General features: G+C 37.7%; 1 protein-coding gene across 4 annotated transcripts in view; it reads right to left on the bottom strand.

Annotated features, from left to right (window-relative positions):
* Positions 1-17,211, bottom strand: part of MYBL1 (MYB proto-oncogene like 1) — a 47,453-nt gene extending 30,242 nt beyond the window's left edge. For 2 of the 4 annotated variants that reach the window (XM_050802051.1, XM_050802053.1), the window contains exons 1-6: positions 16,784-17,207; positions 7,711-7,816; positions 6,995-7,066; positions 4,093-4,185; positions 2,338-2,558; positions 584-758 (exon numbers count right to left, since the gene is read on the bottom strand). In XM_050802051.1, coding sequence (XP_050658008.1) covers positions 584-758; positions 2,338-2,558; positions 4,093-4,185; positions 6,995-7,066; positions 7,711-7,816; positions 16,784-16,803 — 687 coding nt within the window. In that variant the 5' untranslated portion in view covers positions 16,804-17,207. Of the gene's footprint in view, positions 1-583; positions 759-2,337; positions 2,559-4,092; positions 4,186-6,994; positions 7,067-7,710; positions 7,817-16,783 lie in introns of all 4 variants that reach the window. The other 2 variants (XM_050802049.1, XM_050802052.1) reach the window with 2 other exon arrangements.
* Positions 17,212-24,405: the final 7,194 nt, after the last annotated feature.

The following is a 24,405-nucleotide window of genomic DNA, read 5'->3' as shown; positions in this document are numbered from 1 at the left end:
CCAAGTAGAAAAATGCACTGTAAGGGACAACATAGAGCTTGCCCCATTTTGAGCTCATGTAATATCTACTTTAATGAATCATCTAAACAAAGACTAAAATTACCCAAGTGATTAGTTATTAGGGGGAAAAGCAAAGCTGAATGTCAGCAAAGGCCAATTAATTACCACACCCCCCAAAACAATTACTTAAGTTATTTTTTGCTACTTTCTCCTTTAAGCCATTTTATATATACCTACCTCTTAGAGATAAGCAATACTATAATTACACCAAAATTTTTTAAATGGAAAGTACAGTAGAATGTTAAAGCACAGATGACCATTAGCTTTGAATCATAAATGAAGATTCAAAGAATTAGAGTATTAGGAAATGTATATAGTTTCTTAATGTAAAAATTACATATAAAAGGAAACATTTTAATAAATCTGTTCTCAAAATACTTATAAATCAAAGTTACACATTTTTTTCAATTTCTCTATTTACCCCTTAATATGCATTGTACTTGTCCTATTAAGAAACAAAACACCTTCTCATATGGCAACTTAAGAAATTTTTTAAAATAATAAAGGTATTAAAAGTATGTGCCTGAACAGGTATGTAAAACTGATTCTGGGTTTGCATATGATCCATAGCTGCACAAGGTTTGTGTTGAAGTTTAGATGAAGATCGTTCTGATTTTACTCCATCTTGTAAATAGCCCTCCTGTTCCACTTTTCTTCGCATAGTAGAATTCCAATGATTTTTGATAGAATTATCAGTCCTAAGAAAGGAAAGGTACAATTTAAAAAGAAAAAAAGGATTCCACAGATTTCAACACTGTGTAACTTGTACAAAATGCTTAAAACAAATTTTTACACTGATGAAATTAGATACTTTTTTCTTAATTTTTCTTTTGGAGTTTCTACTCAGGAATATAGGTGCTTTTTTTAAATTCAAAAGATAAACTGTATGTGTATATGTCAGGCATAGTTCTAAGCACCAGAAATATTGCAGTGAATAAGGCAAAGTAGGTCACTGCTCTCATGGAGCTTACACTCTCCTTGGAAGTGTGGAAGTGGGAAGGAAGGAGGAATAGAAAAACAAATAAATAAATAAATAATCAGTACAATGCAAATAAAGTAGGACAAGAAAAGTGGGTAATAGAGTAATTTTGGTTTGGTTAGAACAAATCAGCCATACAAGAACAGAAAAAAAAAAAAAAAAGAGCATTCCAGATAAAGAGTATAGCAAGAGCCAAGGTCTTAAGCCAGGTACAAACATGATCATGAAAAGCAAATCACAAACTAAAGAATCCCGGTATTCTTTTTCACTTCTTAGAACAAAATATTTATGGTAAGAAAGAATTAATTGGCTCCCTTCTTATCTAAGGTTCCCTTTATAAAAATGTAAATCTTCAACCTATAGCTACTTATAGTGCAAATTTCATCCCTCATAAAATATACACATATAAAGCAGGTTTTCAGTAAATGTTAAGGCACTAAGCTAGGTTCTATGGAAAGTAGGAAGACGTACAAGAGATTAAAAGTATCTAGACCTGGTTTAATAACTTGAATAAAAAATTTAACACTATGCCTTAATATCTTATCTATAAAACAAAGATAGCAATGTTTGCTCTGTATACTTTCCAAGTCTATAAAAATTAAGAATACATGTAAAAGCACGTAATGCTATAACGTACTATACAGATAGAGACTACAGCAACAAAAGACAAATGCATGCCTTCTAAGTTATGAATTTTCACAAGGTTGTTGATCTGCTGTACTAAACACTACTAGAAAACATATGAATCAGTACAATGTAGAGTATACTTAGCACATCACTGCCTCTGAGGAAAATTTTGTATTTTAGCCACATGGATATATATACTAATTCCATGGTTTGGATCATACCATAATTAATTAAGATTGAATTTTCCCCAACACACTTCCATAGCAGTTTACTGCAGCTAGCATATTATTCCCTGGTCTTACACATAGAATGCAATATGAAAGAAATCTTAGATTTAGATTCTGTTCCAACAAAGTTTATACAAAGGGGGTCTCACTTGATTGGCACTGATATGTCAACATGATTTTAGGAGTGTATTAAAGGTTTATATAATCTAAAATCTATCATTTTATTGTACAAATTATTGCCATAAAATAATTCATTAAAAAAGCAATCATACCCTTTACCACAGAATTTAGTACAAATGGTCCCAAAAGGTTGCTTATGTAATATAGTCTACATTTTAATTATAAATTTTAAAAAGTCATAGACGACTTGCAAATGTATTTAATAGTAAGGTAATAAAGGTCATGTTTAAGTACAGAAAAATATATATACATTTATATAAGCACCTTCCTGGAAGTAGTTTAGCAATTTCTGCCCAACGATTTCCCAATCGCTTATGTGCTTCATAGATGATCCTGTCCTCCTCTTCTGTCCAGGAAGATTTCTTTACCTCAGGATTCAGATGATTATGCCATCTTTCTCTACACTGCTTGCCTATTCTTCCTTTTAAATGTTTTGCAATTAAAGACCATCTTTTTGGTCCATATTTCTGAACTAATTCAATAACCTAGGAAACAGAAAAACAAAGTTTAAAAAAGCATTACCTTGAAAGAATTTTAAAACATAATTCAAGAATACCATTTTAAATAAATGCATTAAATCCAAGCCACAACTACAATTTATAAAAAAAAAAAAAAAAAAAATTACTAATAAATACCTCTTTAGCATTTGCCAGCTTCAAAAATTGATTCCAAATGCATCTAAAAATCCAAGGGGCTAATTAAAGACACTTGAAATTAAATTGCTCTCATACACTATTAACTTGAAATAACTGTAAACATGTTGAAACTTGTGCATTTTCTACTCTTACATCTATTTAAAAAAAAAAAAAAAAAAAAAAAAAAGCTTCAGCACAAAGCCAAAAACAAAACAAAAAAACAATTTGGAAGCAGAAAGATTCTACCAAGTTATTGGGGCTGTCATTTCTTCCTTTCTCAAACTGAAAGGACACAGATTACATATTCTTTTTTCCACATTTTACAGTTGTTTTTATTTCACCTAAAATCGCAAGAATAGTTATTCCAGCCCACTTTACCTCACTGCCCTATGTCAAATATCACCTCATAAACATTTTATATTGGTAGACTAACTTTAATATATGTTGATATTTTCACTGTATGTATATCTATTTACTATCTTTAAAAAATAAAATTTAAGGCTTTGGTAAATGTATTTTTAAACAAGATCACACATTTTAAAACTTATGAGTAGCCATCAAGTAAATCAGAGCAGTCTAGGTGAAGTAACTTTAAAGTTTGTTCTGGCTGGGCATGATGGCTCAGCCTCTAATCCCAGCATTTTGAGTGGCCGAAATGGGCAGATTGCTTGAGCCCAGAAGTTCAAGACCAGTCTGGAAAACATAGCGAGATTCCATCTCTATTTATTTAAAAAAATTTTAAAAATAAGAATAACAAATAAAGTTTGTTTTGAGCAGGAGTAAGCATGCTCTAATGCCTCAACTGCATTAGCAACTTTTATGACTTAAAAGGCATTAACTAAAGAACAATTCCTAGTGGAGTGCAGAAAAGCTTCTATTCATCTCCGACTTTATAGCACAAACAATGACCTTAGTTTTTAAATTACAAAACCTTTGGAAACATGATGCTCTGACATCTATCTAATCCACGGCTCATTATAGGTCAAGAGAAAAAGTTAAGAATGACTTCTGTGCATATCAAGTTATTAGATGTAAAAATAAAATGAAAATCTGTTTTAAAATGTTAATTAGATTTTTGACAAAAAACTGTACCCTAACAGTTATGAAATAGAGCTCAAAACAAGGTAAGTAACCTTACAGCAAGTATTTTTCCTTCTGCAAACCAAACTCTCAGAAAGAAAGGGCTATATGTTATACTTGGTTTGACTCAATTTTTTAAAAACCCAACATTTCAAGACACTTAACATTCAATTCTCATGCAAGTAGCCTCCAGAGAACAAAATCAAAGTGACTTAAACATATATTTCATATGTCAAAACAACACATTAGGAAGAAAAAAACTAGTCTACCTATATAGTGAATATAAAGAGTATGAACACATTACCCTCTGATCTTCTTCCTTAGTCCAAGGACCCTTTATCAATTCAGGATTTAAAACTTTCTGCCATCGATGCTGGCACTGAAAATCAGAGCGATTCTGAAAAAATTTAGATGATTTTGTTATTAAACAACTGTCTTCCAGAAAGCAAGTCAGCCCGAATTTATGTCTCACATCCTTAGAACAAAGACTTCAAGAATAGTGTATTCAACAGCATTCTTTAAACATGTAACATTTATGTTACATGTCTGTGTCCCAATTTTTTTTTTTTTTTTTTTTTTTTTTTTTTGAGAGGGAGTCTCACTCTGTCGCCCAGGCTGGAGTGCAGTGGCGCAATCTCAGCTCACTGCAAGCTCCGCCTCCCGGGTTCATGCCATTCTCAGCCTCCCGTGTAGCTGGGACTACAGGCGCCTGCCACCATGCTCGGCTAATTTTTTGTAGTTTTAGGAAAGACAGGTTTTCACTGTGTTAGCCAGGATGGGCTTGATCTCCTGACCTCGTGATCCACCCGCCTCGGCCTCCCAAAGTGCTGGGATTACAGGCGTGAGCCACGGCGCCCGACCTATGTTTTTTCTTAATTACAGTAGTCAACAGGGCTTAGACTACAAATAAAAAACAATTTATTTAAAACTAAAGTGTGTATCTTTACACTACACCTTATAATACAGCAAACAGCAAAGATAAAACACAGATAACCGCCATAAAGAAATGGATTTAGAGCTGAGGAATAAAAAGCAGTGGACAGAAAACTATACAAAGCTGACATAAGAACTCAAATAGGGCCAGGCACGGTGGCTCATGCCTATAATCCCAGCACTTTGGGAGGCCGAGGCGGGTGGATCACCTGAGGTCTGGAGTTCAAGACCAGCCTGACCAACATGGAGAAACCCTGTCTCTACTAAAAATACAAAATTAGCCGGGTGTGGTGGTGCATGCCTGTCATCCCAGCTACTCAGGAGGCTGAGGCAGGAGAATCGCTTGAGCCTGGGAGGCGGAGGTTGCGATGAGCCAAGATTGCACCATTGCATTCCAACCTGGGCAACAAGAGCGAAACTCCCGTCTCAAAAAAAAAAAAAAAAAAAGAAAAAGAACTCAAATAGCCTATCAGTCTGGATTCACGTAGTTCAGTGGTACCTAACCATACAGTTTTAAAAAAATGTAAAGGCTTTACTATACTACTTCATGGGATCAAAAGGATGTTATAAATTATGACTCCAAGTTATTAAGAAAACATTACATAGTCTATATAGAAGATGCATGTTACATTTCAATTAAATTGGTTAAGTGTTCATACTTAAAAAGAAAATGAATTCACCAGAATAAGAAAACCTATGTAGTATCTGGGTAGAAACATCTCAAACTCCAAAAATTATAAATGAAGCCTTATTTTAGTCAGTTCAGAACCTGGTAACTCCTATATATTACAAGGATAATGACACCGACACCTAACACTTTATTAGTGATTCACAGTTTACAAAATTGTTAGTTCATAAGATTACAGATAATCTAGAAACATATAAAGGGACAGATACAAATGTTTTGTCTACCAATGGCTCTTTTGCCCAATGCACTTAAAATTATTTTTATTCAAACTCAGCTTCATTTATGGCTTCTGTACACCAATGCTGATCCATTTTAAGGCTGATACTTTCTTCAAAATAATCAGGTTGCTCCTGTATGTCCTTGTAGCATTTCTGTTAATGCTAATGTAAATAACTTTTCTAACCTAGCTTCCATTTATTGAACACCTGGTAAAAATTAAGAATTGTGCCAAACATCCTATATGTTATTTCTAGTTCTATACAACCATACTACAGAAACGAGTATGATTACCTAGATATTATAGATAAGGAAGGTGACAATCAAAGAGGCTAAGTAATTTTTCTATGCTCATAGAGCTGACATTTGAACACAATTCAAACTGACTCCAAAATTGATGCTCTTTCACATTACTTGATCTCAATTTCTGGGTTATGTTGAAAGGCATATGACAATATAGAAAAAACATAGTTAACATGGTTTATGAAACCCAAAGTAGTCAATATTTAAATTCAAATACGTATATTTTCCCTCACTACTCACAGTGTATTGAGGATACAAATAAGAGTATATGTGAGGGCTGGGCACAGTGGCTCACACCTGTAATCCCAGCACTTTGGGAGGCCGAGGTGGGCAGATCACCTGAGGTTGGGAGTTTGAGACCAGCCTGACCAACATGGAGAAACCCCATCTCTACTAAAAAAAAAAAAATACAAACAAAATTAGACGGGCGTGGTGGTGCATGCCTATAATCCCAGCTACTCGGGAGGCTGAGGCAGGAGAATCGCTTGAACCTGGGAGGCGGAGACTGCAGTGAGCCGAGATCATGCCATTGCTCTCCAGACTGGGCAACAAGAGCGAAACTCCGTCTCAAAAAAAAAAAAGAGTATATGTGAAAATACTTCATAAATTATAAAGCTATATAATGAACAGCAGGTGAATAGTAAGTAATATGGTAAACAATAGGCATAATAGTTTTTAAAATCAACATTTTAAAAGGTAAGCCTCAGATGATAAGCTTTTTTAAATAGGGCTTTTCTGGATTTTTTGGTTAGCTATCAAATATCTCTATATATTTCTCACAGAATGTTTTAACGTGTATTAGCAAATATTTATAAGGTCCCACATAAATTTATTACCATTTTTGTTTTAAGTTAATAATCTTTTCAGGCCCCAGGATAAACACATTACTAAAAGACCAGACTTTCTAAGCCATTAGCAACCAACTATAGGCAGACCAAACAAACAGGGATGTTTTTAGGAAGGAAACCTAAAATTAAAATACGTGGACACATTTTTGAAAAATAGCAAATTTAACCCAATGCCTTAAACCAGCCATGTTAGAAATATAATTTAATATTTCACTTACTTGAAGATGACTAGCAATTAGAGTCCAATCATCAGTTCCATGTTGTTCAACCAACTTCTTTAATTTATCGTCCTATTAAAACAGTACGAAAATTAAAAAGCTTTCCCCCATCCTTTTCCTCTACCCCTAAATATAGGTAACTCTCCAGTTATATTAAGGAGCATCTGGTAACCATAGAATAACTAAAGCTATCCACTATAATACAAATTCCTCCATTTATTATACTGTTTCTGTAAGTCCCAATGTCATCTATTATTCATGTCTCTGGTTGAAGAAAAAGAATGTACAGTTAATTGATGCATACTTTTTCTCATATTTTGTTTTTAAATCTTTCATAACAACAGTAGGTTTTTTTTTTGTTTTTGAGATGGAGTCTCGCTCTGTCACCCAGGCTGGAGTGCAGTGGTGTAATCTCAGCTCACTGCAACCCTCTGCCTCCCAGGTTCAAGTGATCCTCCTGCCTCAGCCTCCCAAGTAGGATTAGGATTACAGACACATGCCACCACACCAGGCTAATTTTTGTATTTTTAGTAGAGACAGGGTTTCATCACGTTGGCCAGGCTGGTCTTGAACTCCTGACCTCAAGTGATCCGCCCATCTCGGCCTCCCAAAGTGCTGGGATTACAGGCGTGAGCCACCACACCTGGCTGTATAACTATAGTAATATTAATCCATAAATACATGTAAGAAACTAGTAAACTTTGTCAGATAATAACCTCATCCCTTGTCCATTTTACTCTGTTCCAGAGCTTCTTCAGTCCTTTTTGTTGTGGTACTTCATAATCATGATCGGCATACTGAAGGTCATCATCCTCATCCTCACTACAAAAAAAAAAACACAGTTTGTGAAATCAAGAATTTTATTTAAATTTGTAAATTCAATCATTGAACCTGTGTGTGCAGGTATGACTGAAGAAATCATACAGACTACAAGATGCATTCACAATGAGACTATTCAAAGTATAAAAAATTAAGAGTCAGACAATGGGGTGGGGTGTGGTACTTTTTTTTTTTTTTTTTTGAGACAGAGTCTTGCTCTGTCGCTCAGGCTGGAGTGCAGTGGCACTATGTTGGCTCACTGAGAGCTCCACCTCACGGGTTCACGCCATTCTCCTGCCTCAGCCTCTGGAGTAGCTGGGACTACAGGTGCCCGCCGCTACACCCGGCTAATTTTTTGTTTTTTTAGTAGAGACAGGGTTTCACCGTGTTAACCAGGATGGTCTCAATCTCCTGACCTCGTGATCCACCCACCTCGGCCTCCCAAAGTTTTGAGATTACAGGCGTGAACCACCGCACCCGGCCTGGAGCTATACTTCATACTGACACCAAACACATGGGGTTGGATATGCCACTATGGGAAAAATCATAATCTTGTATGTCATGTTAAGGAATTCGACCTTTACTCTTCATTTGACCTTTATTCTAAAGAGTTAAAGAACTTAAACACAGTAAAAGACAAAAGACAAATATCTTGTGTTTTAGAAAAATCAATGACAAGAGTGTGGTGAAATTGAAAAAGAAAAACCAATTAGTAATCTTCACAACAACCCAAGCAAGAAATTATTGGGGCCTGACAAATGGTAATGGAATATAAACCACAGCCAATTAAAAGACACAATAGAAGTGATCCAATTAACAATACCAACAACAAAAAATTTTTAACATCTAAAAATAATTTTAACATACAAGCTAAAGGTACAGTAAGTGACAAGACACTATTGTGAGACACAGAAGTCTTGAACAAATGGAAAAACATTCTGACTTTTTTTTTTTCAGAGAGCGTCTCAGCTTGCACTGTCGCCCAGGCTGGAGTGCAGTGGCTCAATCACAGCTCACTGTAGCCTCGAACTCCCAGGCTCAGGCAATCCTCATGCACCATCATGCCCAGCTAATTCTTTCTATTTTTTGTAGAGATAGGGTTTTGCCATGTTGCTCCACCCCCAAGGCTGGTCTTGAACTCCTAAGCTCAAGTGATCCTCCTGCCTCAGCCTCCCAAATCCCACGCTTGGGATTACAGGCATGCATCACCATGCCCAGCCTTCTGACCACATTCTTGGATAAGAAAACAATATTATAGATATGTCCATTCTCTAATTTAGGGAGATGTCCATTCTCCCTAATTCATAAATTTAAATAAAATGAATAAAAATACCAATAGATTTTGGGAGAGAATCAGACAAGCTGAATCTACAATTCATATGAAAAAAATCAAGAATAGAGAGAAAAGTTTTAAAAAATAATAATCAGAGAATTACCACTACCCAATATCAAAACACACTGTAAAGAAATAAAACAGAATGGTACTACCACACGAACAAACACATAGATAAATGGAACAGAACAGAACATTCAGGAAAGAAAAAAGACCCACATGGAATTTGGTAAATTATAACAGTAATATTTCAAATCAGTGGAGTAAAGGTAGACTTTTCAATAAATGGTGTTAAGACACTGGGTAGCCATTTTTTTAAATTAAGATGGGCCGGGCTTGGACACCTGTAATCCCAGCACTTTGGGAGGCTAAGACGAGCAGATCATTTGAGGTCAGGAGTTCGAGACCAGCCTGGCCAACACGGTGAAACCCCTGTCTCTACTAAAAATACAAAAATTAGCTGGGCATGATGGTGGGTGCCTATAATCCCAGCTACTTGGGAGGTTGAGGCGGGAGAATCACTTGAACCTGGGAGGTAGAGGTTACAGTGAGCCGAGATCACATCATTGCACTCCAGCCCGGGTGACAGAGCGAGACTCCCTCTCTATAAATAAATAAATAAATAAATAAATAAATAAATAAACTGAATTAGAGGATTCTGAGTAGGCTGTGGACTGAACAAAGTCATGGCATCTGAAAATAACACAGTCTAACACTTACTTAAAACTCTCTAAGTACCAGACATTGTGGTAGTCTATGAAATTTTTCTCTTAATGCCTCACAACTGGAAGAGGGGAATATTATCATTATTCCTATTTCACAGAATAGGAAACTTTGACTTAGAAATGTAACCTCTTGCCCACAGTCACTACTTAACCACTATACTACAACATACTGGAAAAATAGGGGGAAAGTGCTAGGAAGCTGGAAAATACTAAAGACAACCTCAAGTTCATTTTGGAATCAGAACAAGGTTCTGGTTCTAACTTAATGACTCACTCTGTAACCGTGAACACATTAACCTCTCAGGGATTTAGTTTATGTGTTTGTAAAATGATAGTAATACCACCTACCTTATAGTGCTGCTTTAAGGATAAAATTAAATGAGAAAACATATATAACACCTCACACAGCACATGGCACAGAAAGGTGCCTCAATATTAGTATTACGTGCATAGGCTGATCACCTAATAGTATTCAAAATTATTTTTGCCTTACTAGATTCAACTCTTTCTCAAAAATTCATTCTGATTTCAAACAGCAAAAGTCTGAAGATTTGTTTAACCTTACTCTAACATAGTTAAGCGCATGCAAGTAGTTTCTAGTATCTATGTAAGTTAGTAATTTTAATCTTACAAAATTGAAAAATGAAGGTCCAGATTTAATATATACTGTCTATAGATCCTTTGCAGGAACGTCTAACTTCCATTGACTTGTCAATTCCATTGGAACAAAATTCTTCATATTTGACCAAGCAAAACACCAAGATTCTTCCATTCCCCTATGATCTGCTTCTACAGTTCAATGCACTTCAGTAGTCCAATGTTCTCTCTCCCTGAAGCCATTGTCTATTTGTAACAATAATCCACCAGTCATCCTTTCATAGATGGCTGTTTTGTTTTGTTTCTTTTTTGAGATGGAGTCTCGCTCTGTCGCCCAGGCTGGAGGGCAGTGGCACAATCTCGGCTCACTGCCACCTCCACCTCCCCAGTTTAAGCAATTCTCCTTCCTCAGCCTCCCAAGAGAAGGAATTACAGGTGCCTGCCATCATGCTTGGTTAATTTTTGTATTTTTTTAGTAGAGACCGGGTTTCACCCTGTTGGCCAGGCTGGTCTCAAATTCCTGACCTCAGGTGATCAGCCAACCTTGGCCTCCCAAACTGTTGGGATTACAGGTGTGAGCCACCACGCCCGGCCCACATATGGTTGTTTTATTAAACTATGTTTAAAAAAAAACAAAAAAAAAAAAACAAAAAAACACCTCTACAGGCTTGATTAAATACCTGATACGTGCAGCCATTTTCAGCTATCAGAAATATCACCTGATTGGCCAAGATTAAATTGTTAAATTCAACATCTTCAGGGTCCAATGACTTCATAAATTTCTAAGAAAGCTACTGAATCAGATAAAACACCATACTGTAGCTTTCTGTCCTATTTGTGTGTACTAAGAGCACCTACCTTTCTTCTTTTTAATGTTTATCACATTTGCCAACCTCCACATCCAAAAAGTAAGCTCATGAGTGCAGACCATGTCTATCACGTTCACCTCTCAGGACTAAGCACAGTACCTGCCACTCAAATATTTGTAAAACTAATGAACAATCTTCCCTAACCTTCCAACTCCACCAAGTGCTCTATATTCCAAAATTATCTCACTCCTTTCCAACCCAACCAAAACTTCCACTTTCTTCAATACATGTGATCTCGAAGTGGATCTAAGAAAGAAAATGTTTTAACAAATGAAAATACCTCTAGGAAGAGGCAAAAGGCATTCTCATTTGTTAAAAGAATTTCAAAACCCTAAAAAACACCTCCAAGTGGTAGAATTTTAAGAAGCAGAACCTGCTGAAACATTTTTAAATATTGAATACCAGAAAACGTCCTTTGAAGGTTTTCTACCGTACTGTTTAACCTTTCTTAGAAATGCCACCAGCAACATTACCACTTCCTGACACCCCAAATAGCCCTCAGGCATGCTTTCCACAGGGTCTCTTTCTTTTCCTCCCTCTCTTCAGATCCCCAAAGTTTCCATAACAGCGTATTTGAGACTGCTTTAAAATACAAGTTATTTCTAAGTCAAAATATTTTTTACCTTGGGAATTTGCCCATATAAATCTTGAGTATTCACAAAACTATCTACGTCACATTTAATCTATACGAAACCCACTTTAAGATTCTTACAAAATATTTTAAGGATATGAGTCCAAAAACATTATTTTGGTCAAAAACACGAGTTTCCAAAGAGTAATTTTCCTAAAAACTTTTTCATTTTAACTGTAAAATTTTGCCCCTTACTTTTTACCCACTTTATTGTGAGAAATTTCTATTTCTACATGAGGTTTCATTCTCTGTTTCGCATTTCAGCATGGTCATCAGTTTCAGACACTGAGTTATACAGCCCATTCAATGTTCAGTAAGCTGGGCTTTTTGAATGGGTAAGTGTCAGGGAGCAAGTAGAACTCTTAGAATTATTTACCACTGGGACTTTCCTAGAGTTCACCTCCTTCTTAGTTATGGCATCGAGTTATTTCTACATATATGTAAGTGAGTATTGAAAAGACAATGTTAACTTTCAAATACATATAACCAAAAAAAAGATCCTAGATATGTATCAACATCACTAGCTACAAAGAAAGATGCCTGAGAATGCCTATAATTTGCAAAGAAAACAGGGAAAGGATAAAACCCCACAAATCACTGCACCAATATCCCACTTTCACCATTTAACAATGAAAAAGTCCCATCACTGAAAAATGATTAGACATCATCAAAATGGATCTGTTCTGTCTACTTTTATATAATCTTTTGACATTTCTGTATTATAGCAATCAATGCTGATAATATGTAATAATTTAATAAAACTGGCTTCCTACTATGTAGTTAAATAAACCATTTCTAGCCTAGTGTAATTATCTAGAAGATAGCAAAATAAAGTGACATTATTTCTCTAGTCACAAAGCAATAATAGATTAATTCGGTCTTTGACTCTCCAACCCAGGACTTGGTTTCCAGAATGATTCTGCTAGTTTTCTTAAGTCAAAGAAAATATTTATTTGATAAATGTCTAATACATAACCAAACTACTATATTCAAATGGAAACAGTTTCAAAGATTGTGAAATAAAGGGATTAGGGTGATTATGAAACAGTCAAAGGAAGCACACAAAAAAATTTATAACTCATTAGGCCAGGAAAATAGTTAAGAGTAACTTAACATTGGGGTGCAAGCTAACAGGACATGATAGTCATGACTTTGTGAAATAATACCCACTTGATGAAATAATTCACATGTGATGTTAAGATAAAACGTTTAGAAGTTCAATTTTAGAGGATAACAATTATATCACTTAAACCAGTAAATGAGGTATTCCAAGGAGGAAACTGAAATTTTAAAAAAATTTTTATTCTAAAAGAAAGAGAAATACCGGTTCTATAAAATTTGCTCTAGTAAAACTGCATCAAGTTGATAATATTTTAAATCACAAATTAACTCAAGTCCGAAATCTTTATCACAGACAAAAAAAATATATCTTTATTATACAATCTTGAGGACAAGTCCAATCATATTCAAGGTATGAAAATTTACCAGGTTGATTTAATAAAGTGAAATTAGGCCACCCAGTGGTTAATATGATGTACTGCATACATGAATATTTTATTTCCAAATCTGAACTGTGCAAGCCAGCATTATTATAGTAAGACAAATTTGACTTTACATAACCTTTGATCATTATTAATAGCAATACTAAAGAGAGTTCTACCTAGTAATTCCATAAACAAAAACAATGTGAGAAATTTTCTATTTCATTAGTATGTATATGCTTTTAAATGAGAAAAGATTACAAAATGTCTTCAAATATATATATTAAAGCTAGAAACTACCTTACAGACCATAAAATCCAAACTCCATACATTAACCAGATGAAAAACCGAGGCAGAGTTTACCAGCTTCCCCAAACAGTATTGCCAGTTAATGACAAAACCGATTAAAAGATCAGTTCTCATATTTCAGTATAATTTCATCCCCACCCGTTTTGCTGGAAACAACACAGTAAAATTGGTTCCTACACACACACATCTACATAACATTGAAAAAACATCTTCTATTTCAAGAGCTGGCTTTTATCTTTTCAGGTTAGTATAGTCATAGGCCATCCCAAGCGTAAATACTTTAATCTGTTACTAGTAAGCAGGTTTCTAAATGACTTTTTAAAAGTTTACTTTAAAGGGTAAAACTGATTTTCGAATCCAAAATTAATTATGTATATATAAATATGCTTAAAAGTCAAATATATATTAATAACAGATATATTAATGTTAGTATTGCCTGTAAATTGTCATTGCAATTCCCAGTGGGACGTAAAATTATTTAAAGTCACAATACAAATGAGTCTTCCTTTATGTAAATCTAGAGGAGAGATACTACAGCTATCTTAAAGGTCAAAACAGCTAACGTCCTGCAGTTATTTCACACTTGAGGTAACACTTAGTTTTCTACTTTTAGGTTTTCTTTTTTCTTTTTTTTTTTTCAGATCACATAGGAAACGTATATTACAGGATTTATGCCTATGCTCTTAGGCAAAACTTTTATATAGCAAAGTATAGTTTTCACTTGACTGCTTAAATGGTTGTATACTGGAGATCTCAAATTACAACCTGAAGTAACTTTTATTTCTTTTCCCTTTCAGCTATAAATTGAGTTCAAATATATTAAGATACTTAGCTAAAAGGCAAGAGAGATTTTTCCCAATGACTACATTATTTTTGCTTCAAAACAATTCACATGCTATCTTCTTTTGTTTTTGGTTGAAGCACAAAAGCAGAGCATCTACTATCATCTAAGATATGTAAATCATATTTACGTATGCAAGAAATGTAATTTAGAGTATGAAACACATTCAAGTATGAAGACTTAAGAGATACATCATTCAGAGATGATAATTTCTCCCACATCCTCTATCTGTATACTCCCAGGGACAGTGTAGCTTCACCCCACCACATTTAATTACTCGGGATTTGACTCTTTAAATCACTCTATCATGTTTAAATTAACTTACACAACTGGCAAGGGATAAATGTCAAAAGTACAATATTTAGATTTCAAGCTCACAGTATTCTTAATAAAACAACTTACATAGGCAAACTAACATTAAGTTATTTCTCCTTTGTCTATTATTATGAAACATACACTTCATACATATGAAATTGACAGAAAACCCTTTGGGGAGGGGAAGGTTCTGACATTTAAACATTCATGTCTAGTCATAATTTTAATTTAACTAAATGCTGATGACAGAATTAGCCAAGAAACTGTTTCAAATAAGATTAACAGCAATACTGATAAGTAGATATCACACATTAATAAACTTGTTATTGAGTTAACATATTCAATTGTCATCTTATTTTTACATTTTTTTAAATTTAAAAATTCAAAAAGCCTAAACCAGTACTTCAGCAATCATAATTACAAGAGGTTTAAATATCTATCTTTTCTGAAGATTGATGTTAATTGGGTCCTTGAAGTTCTAGAGGGGTGGTTCTTTCCTGAGTGATTTTGTCCCCCAAAATATATCTGGCAATGTCTGGAGACATTTTAACTGTCATGACTGAGGGAAGTGGAGTGTTCCTATCTCTACTGGGTAGAAGCCAGGGATGCTGCTAAACATCTCCCCATTACAAGAATTATCTGGCCCAAGATGTCAATAGTGCAAAGGTTGAAAACAGTTTTAGAGGGGTCTGTGTATACATTTATATCATCTCAAGGGTTTGTCCTATAACTTAGTACAAAACTAGTAAGTTTACCGGGACTTAAGGATTTCTGCAGAAGCATCCTGCACACAGCAGATATTTAACAGACAAAGCAAAAAACAATTATGTATAGTTACTGCCAATTTTTAGCAGAACTCTGCAGTGAATGACCCCCATTACTAAATTTCAACTTAGGAAACACATCTCTAGTTAAGATTTTGGGGCTGTGGATCTAGATAAAAAAAAATTCGGAAATTCTGCCAAACATCTTTTCAGGTTTATCTGATAATGCTGAAAATCAGAAGACACCCTATATTTTTGTTATCTAAGCAATTACTCCACATAATTTATGAGTAGCTGCTGTAATGGCATGTAAACAAAAAGTAGACACATAAATTCATCCTAGCACATTTTCCAGGCAAAGGTGGAAAAAAGTGCTTTACCTCTGTGCAACACTTAGGTACGGTCAGAGTCAAACACAGACACTCAAAATATTAAGTGAATCAAACACATTGTTTTATTTTAAGATCAAGCTACTAGTTGTTACTACTAGTTGTTACTATGTGACATGGTCCCAATAGAGGATATTAAAATATACATATATACATAAAGCTGAGAATATGGGTATGGAAATTACAGAAAACATCGAAAAGGTTCGCTCAGCTATTCCCCAGAGGATTTTCCACAACGTTTCAAGATAGCTAGGTTGGCAGAGGGGTGGCTGCCCAGGTTCACCGCGGAGTTCCTATTTTGACTGTACTGTCATTCAGAAAAGAGTCGCCCGAACACCATTTTCAAGTCCTCCTGGCAGGACACAGCCAGTTTTCTCTGCGTAGCGAACTCCCTAAAAGCGCTCAACTTACCTGGCAAGAAACCTGCCCCGAAGAAGTGGCAGCGTGAGGTCAGGGGCCTGGACACGCACTGTGAGGAGAGCCACGGAGAAACCTGGGCATCTCGTACGTCCCGCGCCTCAAACACCCTGGTCTCCAACTCTCCACACGTCGCGGCTGCGCTCCGGCCATCGAGGCCAAGCGGCCGCGGGCACGCGGGAATAAAAACCTCTGCCCTCGCCGGGGAGGGCCTTATGGCGGGAGGGGGCAGTGGGATAGGAAAGAGAATCTAAGCCGAGACGGCGCCGACAGGCCTGAGCGAAAGGGGTGCCACCCACCTGCGCGACCTCTTCGCCATCCTTCAAGTACCGCATAGGAGCGGGCTGGGCGGGGACGCGGGTCAGCCTCCTCCAGCCTCCGGCGAATGCTCCTTCTCCCTGATTCTCCAGCAGCTTCCCTCGCTCCCTCTGGAGACTGCCGAGTGCGGAACGCACGTCCTCGACAGGGTAGGACGGAGGGACAGCGGGGGCGGACCGCGACCCGCCCCCGACCCCGGCCCGCAGTGCCGCTCTTAGCCCCGGCCCGGCCCTGCCAGGGATGCCCCCAACATGTCAGGAGGCGCGATCCCGCCCTCCGCCGGCTTCTCCCGCCGCTTGTCAGCCTCCCCGCCCCGGTCCCAGACCGGCTCCGCCACAGGCGCCGACCCTCCCCTCTCCCCGCAGCTAGCAGTTCTGCAGGGCTCGCAGTCTCCTGCAGGGTTTTGTCCGCACCGCCGAATCTCGCGCCCAGCCTCCCTCAAGAGCCGCCGTTTGAATCTGCGCACGCGGCCCTGAACCCCATTGGCTGTGGGGACCGCACGCGGAGCAGCGGGGGCGGGGCGGGGAGAGCGCGCGCGGCTGAGGGCGGGGCTGGGGAGCTGGAAGCTGGGACTGGAACTCGCGGGAGTCGGGGAACGAGCCCGGAGCCAGGGGGTGGGGCCGCGGGTGGGGCCGCGGGTGGGGCATGCGGGCCGAGCTGTCACAGGACCCGGAACGCGCCGAGAGGCGCACCGCGCGGGGCCTGCTGGGAGAGCAAGTTCCTGCGCTAGCCTAGGAGCGGGTCCGGAAGCGGCGCTGGAGCGGGTCCGGAAGCGGGCGGTGGAGTCATCCAGCTGCCCCAAACTTCTTAGGGTGAGAGGACTGAGTTTCTAGCGAGGTGGGTGGTCCCGCGGCCCAGTGTGGGAACGTCTCCGCAGCCTCGCCTCGGCCACAGCTCCTCGCTCCTTAGGTGTCTTCCGTCTCACTAGTTAGGAGGCGCGATTTTCAGACTTGAGACAAACCTAACCATAAATTTGCGCTGCCGTTATTTTTTAAGCAAAAATGTGAGCTATTTTTACCCAGACATCATAGCCACGAGAGTGACGGAGACTGGCAGGAAACCAAATATCACCTGTTTTCCTCAAAAAGCAGCTGAAGCGTGACAAGTGAAAAAAGTTCCTAGCGGGAGACGTGCTTGGAACGGGAGATAATCCGTGTCTACCGCTGGTCTTCAAGGTGCTTAATTTTGTGTCCGCTCTACGGGAAATAACGTGCGCGGCGGAGAAGCCCGGACTGGAGAATAACCCGTGAAGACGACAGTGGACTGAGCGTTTCGTCCAGATGAATGAGCATGGTAGTTAAGTGTAGAAGACGACCTTCTTTCCTCTGGAGAGACCGGGGAGGGGGGAACCACCGGAGGAGTTTCTAGCGGTTGCAGCTACTTGAGGTTCCAGTCTAATAACTACGAACTGTTCATTTCAAGTAGCATTAAAGTAGATTTGCTACAGTGACAATTAGACTTGGCTAAGGAAAATTTGCAAGGCAGCATGGTCTACTGCATAGAGCACTGAGCCGCATGTTAACACTGTAACAAACACTTGCTATTTTGAAATTTTACACTTCATCTTTTGCAAATCAGATGCAGGTGCGGAGTGAATTAAGCGGAGCTGAATTAAGAGAAGCTTGCATGCACTACTGTCAAAACCTAAACACACTGGCTCTGTTTTTTTTTTTTTTTTTTTTTTTTTTTTTTTTTTTTTTAACAGTTCCTTTTTTCAAGGTATGGATTCTGGGAAAGTAAGGGAAGGTAAAACAGCATTTCTTTTCTCTCTCTCCTTTATTATTTATTTATTTAGAGACTAGGTCTTGCTCTGTCCCCCATGCTGGAGTGTAGCAGCACAGTCATAGCTTACAGTAGCCTCGAACAGTGATCCTCTTGCCTCAGCCTCCAAAGTAGCTGGGATCACAGGCGCGTGCCACAAAACCTGGCCAAGAGTTTCTTCCAGATCATTGCTTACTGGGTTGCTGGTTCAGTAAAAATAAAAAATAAATAAAAATTTAGAAATGAGTTTCCAAATTTCATTATGTTCCTAATGTCATTTGGAATCACTGTTTGACTGTTTTCTTATTTGCCCCTGGGTCATACATTAATGCACTTACTTATATCTAACAGGAAGCAGAGCTTCTGCTATATTTTAGGCTGTATTCAGTTTTATACAGAATATATTTTTTAGAGCTTGAAGACAGATGTGTTGGATTTTGACAGTAAAACAAATTTCCTTCATTCCTACATATAGAGAAAAACAATTCCCAGAAAGATAACATTGTGAATTTACTTAAATCAGTTATAAAACTCAGGGCAAAGTGTGGAATTAAAGTGGTTCACAGTCATTTGAATACACATACTCAGATGTATTATAAACTAAGACGGGTTTTTTTTAAGCAAATATTTAGAGATTTTATTCAGAGTATATAAAGAATTCTCAAAACTCTGAGAAAAAAAAGCATTTTAAAAATGGGCAAAAGATTTAAACAGATTTCACCAAACCAGATATATATATACACATATACATACATGACAGGCACGTTAAATGATGTTCCACCTCATTAGTCATTAAAGAAATGCAAATTAAACCACAATGAGATACTACTATACTTCTGTTAGAATTAGCAGTGAAAATGACTGACTCTACAAATGTTGGTGAAGATGAAAATGCTGAGCAAGTACAACTTGCATATGTTGCTGGTAGGGATGCAGAATTCAGCCGTTTTGGAAAACGTTTATAGTGGCTTTGTTTCATTTGTTTTTTAATTTTTATGGGTACATAGTAGGTGTATATATTTATGGGGTACATGAGATGTTTTGATACAGGCATGCAATGTGAAATAATCACATCAAGGAGATGGGATATCCATCCCCTTGAGTATGTATCCTTTGTGTTACAAACCCCTTACACTCTTATTTTAAAATGTACAACGAAGTTATTGACTGTAGTCAACTTGTGCTATCAAATAGTAGGTTTTTTGTTTTTTTTAAGAGTCTCACTCTGTCACCCAGGCTGGAGTGCATTGGCTCAATCGCCACTCACTGCAACCTCCGCCTCCCATGTTCAAGCAATTCTTGTGCCTCAGCCTCCCAAGTAGCTGGGATTACAGGCATGTGTCACCATGCCCAGCTAATTTTTGTGGGGTTTTTTGTTTTGTTTTTTGGGTTTTTTTTTTGTTTGTTTTTTTTTTTTTTTTGAGACAGTCTCACTCTGTCTCCTAGGCAGGAGTCCAGTGGCGTGATCTTGGCTCGCTGCAACCTCTACCTCCCAGGTTCAAGAAATTCTCCTTGAACTCCTGGGCTCAAGCAGTCCTCCTGCCTCAACGTCCTAAAGTGCTGGGATTACAGGCATGATCCATCTGTGCCCAACCAGGGCCATTCTTCAGAGATGCTGGTGTGATTACTAAAAGAAACAATCTTCCTTGGTTTTCTTGCACTCCTATATACATCTTGCTGGGTGTGCCAAGATTGCAAGGCCCTGAGTACTCTTTTATACAGGCCGTTTCTAAGGGTTGTTTGCAGCTAGTTGCCTTGAGAGATGAGGTAACATCTCAGTCTGAGACAAAAACCAGGTTTACTTACTGCTTACTATAAAAGCAGTGGATTCCCAAGTTCAGTGTTTCTCAACTGTAGCACAAATCCACTCTATGCATGACATCCATCTGGTACCATTACATTGCCTCATGGGACCTGAAAGCAAGAATAACTGCACAAATATGTCGATGCTCAAGGTGTTTGCTGTGCTGTAAGTAATATCAATACATTGTCCCCAACCTAAGAGTCTGGTGTCTTCTGGTAAAAGCATCCATGAGCCAGTAACAGTTTAACTTAGTTTGTAAGTAGGGTAAAATCAAATCCCAGACCTGACAGCTAGAGTGTCATGAATGAAGGGGCACTCACAACCCCTGTCACTCTCCTTATTGTATTTAAATCTCCATGAAGTAAATTTTTATTTTTCCAATTCAAATTTTTATTTTAGAATTCCTAAATTCTTCAGTCCAATTTTTACTGGATAAAGTGCATGTCTTGGGATTGAAAATAACCATCAGACAGGTGTGGTGGCTCACATCTGTAATCCCAGCACTTTGGGAGGCTGAGGCGGGTGGATCACCTGAGGTCAGGAGATCGAGACCATCCTGGCCAACATGGTGAAACCCCATCTCTACTAAAAATACAAGAATTAGCTGGGCATGGCGGTGTGTGCCTGTAGTCCCAGCTACTCAGGAGGCTGAGGCAGGAGAATAGCTTGAACCTGGGAGGCGGAAGTTGCAGTGAGCCAAGATTGCACCACTACACTCCAGCCTGGGTGACAGAACGAGACTCCATCTCAAAAAAAAAAAAAAAAAAAAAAGTAACCATCATCAGATATAACAAGAAAAAGAGAAAGAAAGATAAGGAAGAAGGAGGGAAGGAGGAAGGAAGGAATGGATCAGACCCTTCTTTCATAGCTATAGTTGTGTTGGATGTGAAGCTCCAGAGACATAGAAAGCATTCATAGCTAATGGTGACCCCTTTCTGCTTTGTGAATGACTGGCTTTCGCTTATTTGGTAAAAGGTTAAAATCTTTGAAAATGACAATTTCAACGTTCTGATTTTTGGTTTTAGAAAAACCTACTTTTAAAAGCTGCAATACTGGACTCAAATACTGAAAAGCTAGTGATACTCTGCTGTTCCTCTTTAGTGAATTACTGATAAATATCACAGTAAAGACATTAGTGCAAAGTTGGTTCATTTGTACATATTCATGTAAATTACCATAATAGGGAGGTAGTGGTATAATGTAAAATTTCTGCACAGAGCACATAGCACCTGGTGCTATAATAAAGATTGAGAATCCCTATTCTTAGAAAAGAAATGCTTATTAATCTTATTTATTTCTTATTAATCGTATTTAATTCGATTTAACAAACAGTTCTTGAACACCTACTCATGCTACACGTTAGTACTACGGAGATAAATTTTGCTCTCAAAACAGTCTCAAGTATAGCACCTTAACCTGTTACCAGGAAAGTTAAGCATTCTGTCTTCTAAATTACTCTTATTTTTCAACTTAAGTTAATTTTTTTAGGTAGAACTAGCTAAAAGAAACTAACTAAAAGTAAAAGCAAAGTCAGATTTGTACATAGATCTCTAAATTGAGAGAACCAACTTAAAAAAATTTAATATATGAAAATATACTTTAAAATCATGTACATGCAAATAAAGGGCATACTCATTATTTTAATAATATCTGCAAAGTATGTTTTAGATTAGCTATAACTTGGTAAATTAATTCTCAATATTAAAATGAATAGTCTTTTCCTCTACTATATAAATCTACAAGTCTTCTCCCAATTATACTTCCTTCCTTTCTTTTCTTTCTTTTTTTTTTTTTTGACAGAGTTTTGCTCTGTTGCCCAGGTTGGAGTACTGCATGCAGTGCAGTGACACAAACATAGCTCACTGCAGCCTCAAACTCCTGGGCTCAAGTGACCCTACCACCTTGGCCTTCCAAAGTGTTGGGATTGCAGATGTGAGCCACTGAGCCTGACTCAATTATTTTGAATTCAGATCTATTAGCAAGTTCATATTCTATTATTCTCTCATACTGTAGTAATATGATCCATTCATGTAAAGTGTACAATTTAGTTTTTAGTATCTTCAAAGAGTTGTGCAACCATCACCACAATCAATTTTATGCCATTTCATCACCTCCTCCAAAAATCTGTACCCATTAGCAGTCATCCCCCATTTTCTCCCAAGGGCCTCAGCCCTAGGCAACAACTACTCTACTTTCTGTCTCTTTGTTTGCTTTTTAAACAGGGAAGAGCTAAACAGATTTATGTTTCAAAGGATACCCTAGGTGACCATGTGGAGGATATATTGGATTGGACATGACTAGAAACTGGGAGATGAGTTAAAAGATTTGCTATAAACTGGGTGAGGGACAGGAGCTTAAACTGATGCATTGGCAGTGGCGATGGAGAAGACACGATGATGGAGAGAGAAAAAGGTGAATCCAAACTCTCAGGTTCTTACTTGAAAGACTGGCTGACTGGTGATGCTACTAATTTGGAATAGGATACAGGAGTAATTATAGATTGGTGGGTAGGAAGTGAGTTCCATTTTGGAACATGTTGAATTTTGGGTATTTGGTGCTTCCAGATGGAGAGAGATGTAGTTCACGAGTGGGGTTGGGATTGAAAATAAAGATTTTTAAATCACAGGATGTGACTAAAGTCACAGGAGTAGATGAGATTGCCTAGGAAAAGGGTGTAGAGCGAGAAACAGGGCTAAAAGTTAAGTAATGGGAAATGCCAACAAGGAACAGGCAAAAGAGCAAGACTTGCAAAGAAGTTTAAGGGATAGAAATCATGGAGATGATATAATATAAATCAAGGAATGAAAGTTTCAAATAAAAGGGAGAAATGAACTCAAATGCTGTAGAAAGTAAAATGGGACTGATTTCTTTCTACGGGTATATATTGGATTTAACAGGGTTTGGTGACTTTGTGGCCATCGTTTCAATGTCATGGTAGTGGTAAAAGTCAGATTTCAAGAGGACTGACAACTGATTAGGTAATGAAGTCAAGGCACTCTGAAGATATTTGTGAGAGAAGGGAAGGCAAGGCAGTGATACATGGTTATGGGAGGGAGGGAGGGAGGGAGGGAGGGATGGATGGATGGATGGATGGATGGATGGATGGATGGATGGATGGATACATTTAAAGCAATGATTTCAACCCTACTGGAGCCAATATCCCCTTTTTATAACAATATTTTCTATTCCCTATACCATACTAAAATGAAATTTATAGATAACTTACACATTACTTTTTTAAAAATTGTTTTACTGCTCTATCTACAATATAGAGGACAGAAAAAAAATTTATAATAAAATCTCTCTTGGGCACAACTAATACAGCTGATATATATAGGTAGAGTCACTATGAACACAATATCTACAAATACACACATCCATACATGGGCTGTATTAGTGTCTTAAAACTTTGAGCTGGGTTGCCTTCAGTAATGTGATTTTCTAAAATGGGGAAACAACTCTTGGTTCAGCCTGAACAAAATAAAATACAGTTTTTCCTTGGTTTACATGGTAGTTGCATTTCTGGAAATATTCAATTATTTTAAAATAGCGCAAAAAACACTTGTGCACTTAAGTATAAAAGGAAGTCTGGTTCTAGCTTACGTAATTATAATCAGGTGTTTCACTTACATGACTGGTTGAAAGGTGAATGGAATGCAGGATACTTCTTCCTCGTGCAGGACTGTCTCACACATTGCAAGAGCAATGTGTTTCCAGTCCCAGGACACTAAATGCCAGTAACCACTGTCAAGAAGCACAGATTCCCCTTAAACTTTCAAAAATTCACTGTGCCCATTAGTAATGCCTGGACATGCCAGGCCAGTAGAGAAGGAGAGGCTGGAAAAAGACAAGATAGATTATTATATCTGTTAAAGTAGAAGGTGATAACATTTAGGGTGGAGGTAGAAAGATCAGAATTTAAGAGAAGCACACATACTCATATCTTGGTGGATGTCATGTTTCCCACCAATTAGTAATAACCCTGCTTTGAGGATTTTGTGGCATGCTGGTAAGTTATCATTTTAATGCCCTGAATAC

Source organism: Macaca thibetana, chromosome 8 (assembly GCF_024542745.1).
Source record: "Macaca thibetana thibetana isolate TM-01 chromosome 8, ASM2454274v1, whole genome shotgun sequence".
Classification (NCBI taxonomy): Eukaryota; Metazoa; Chordata; class Mammalia; order Primates; family Cercopithecidae; genus Macaca; species Macaca thibetana.
This window is presented reverse-complemented; position numbering and strand designations above follow the sequence as displayed.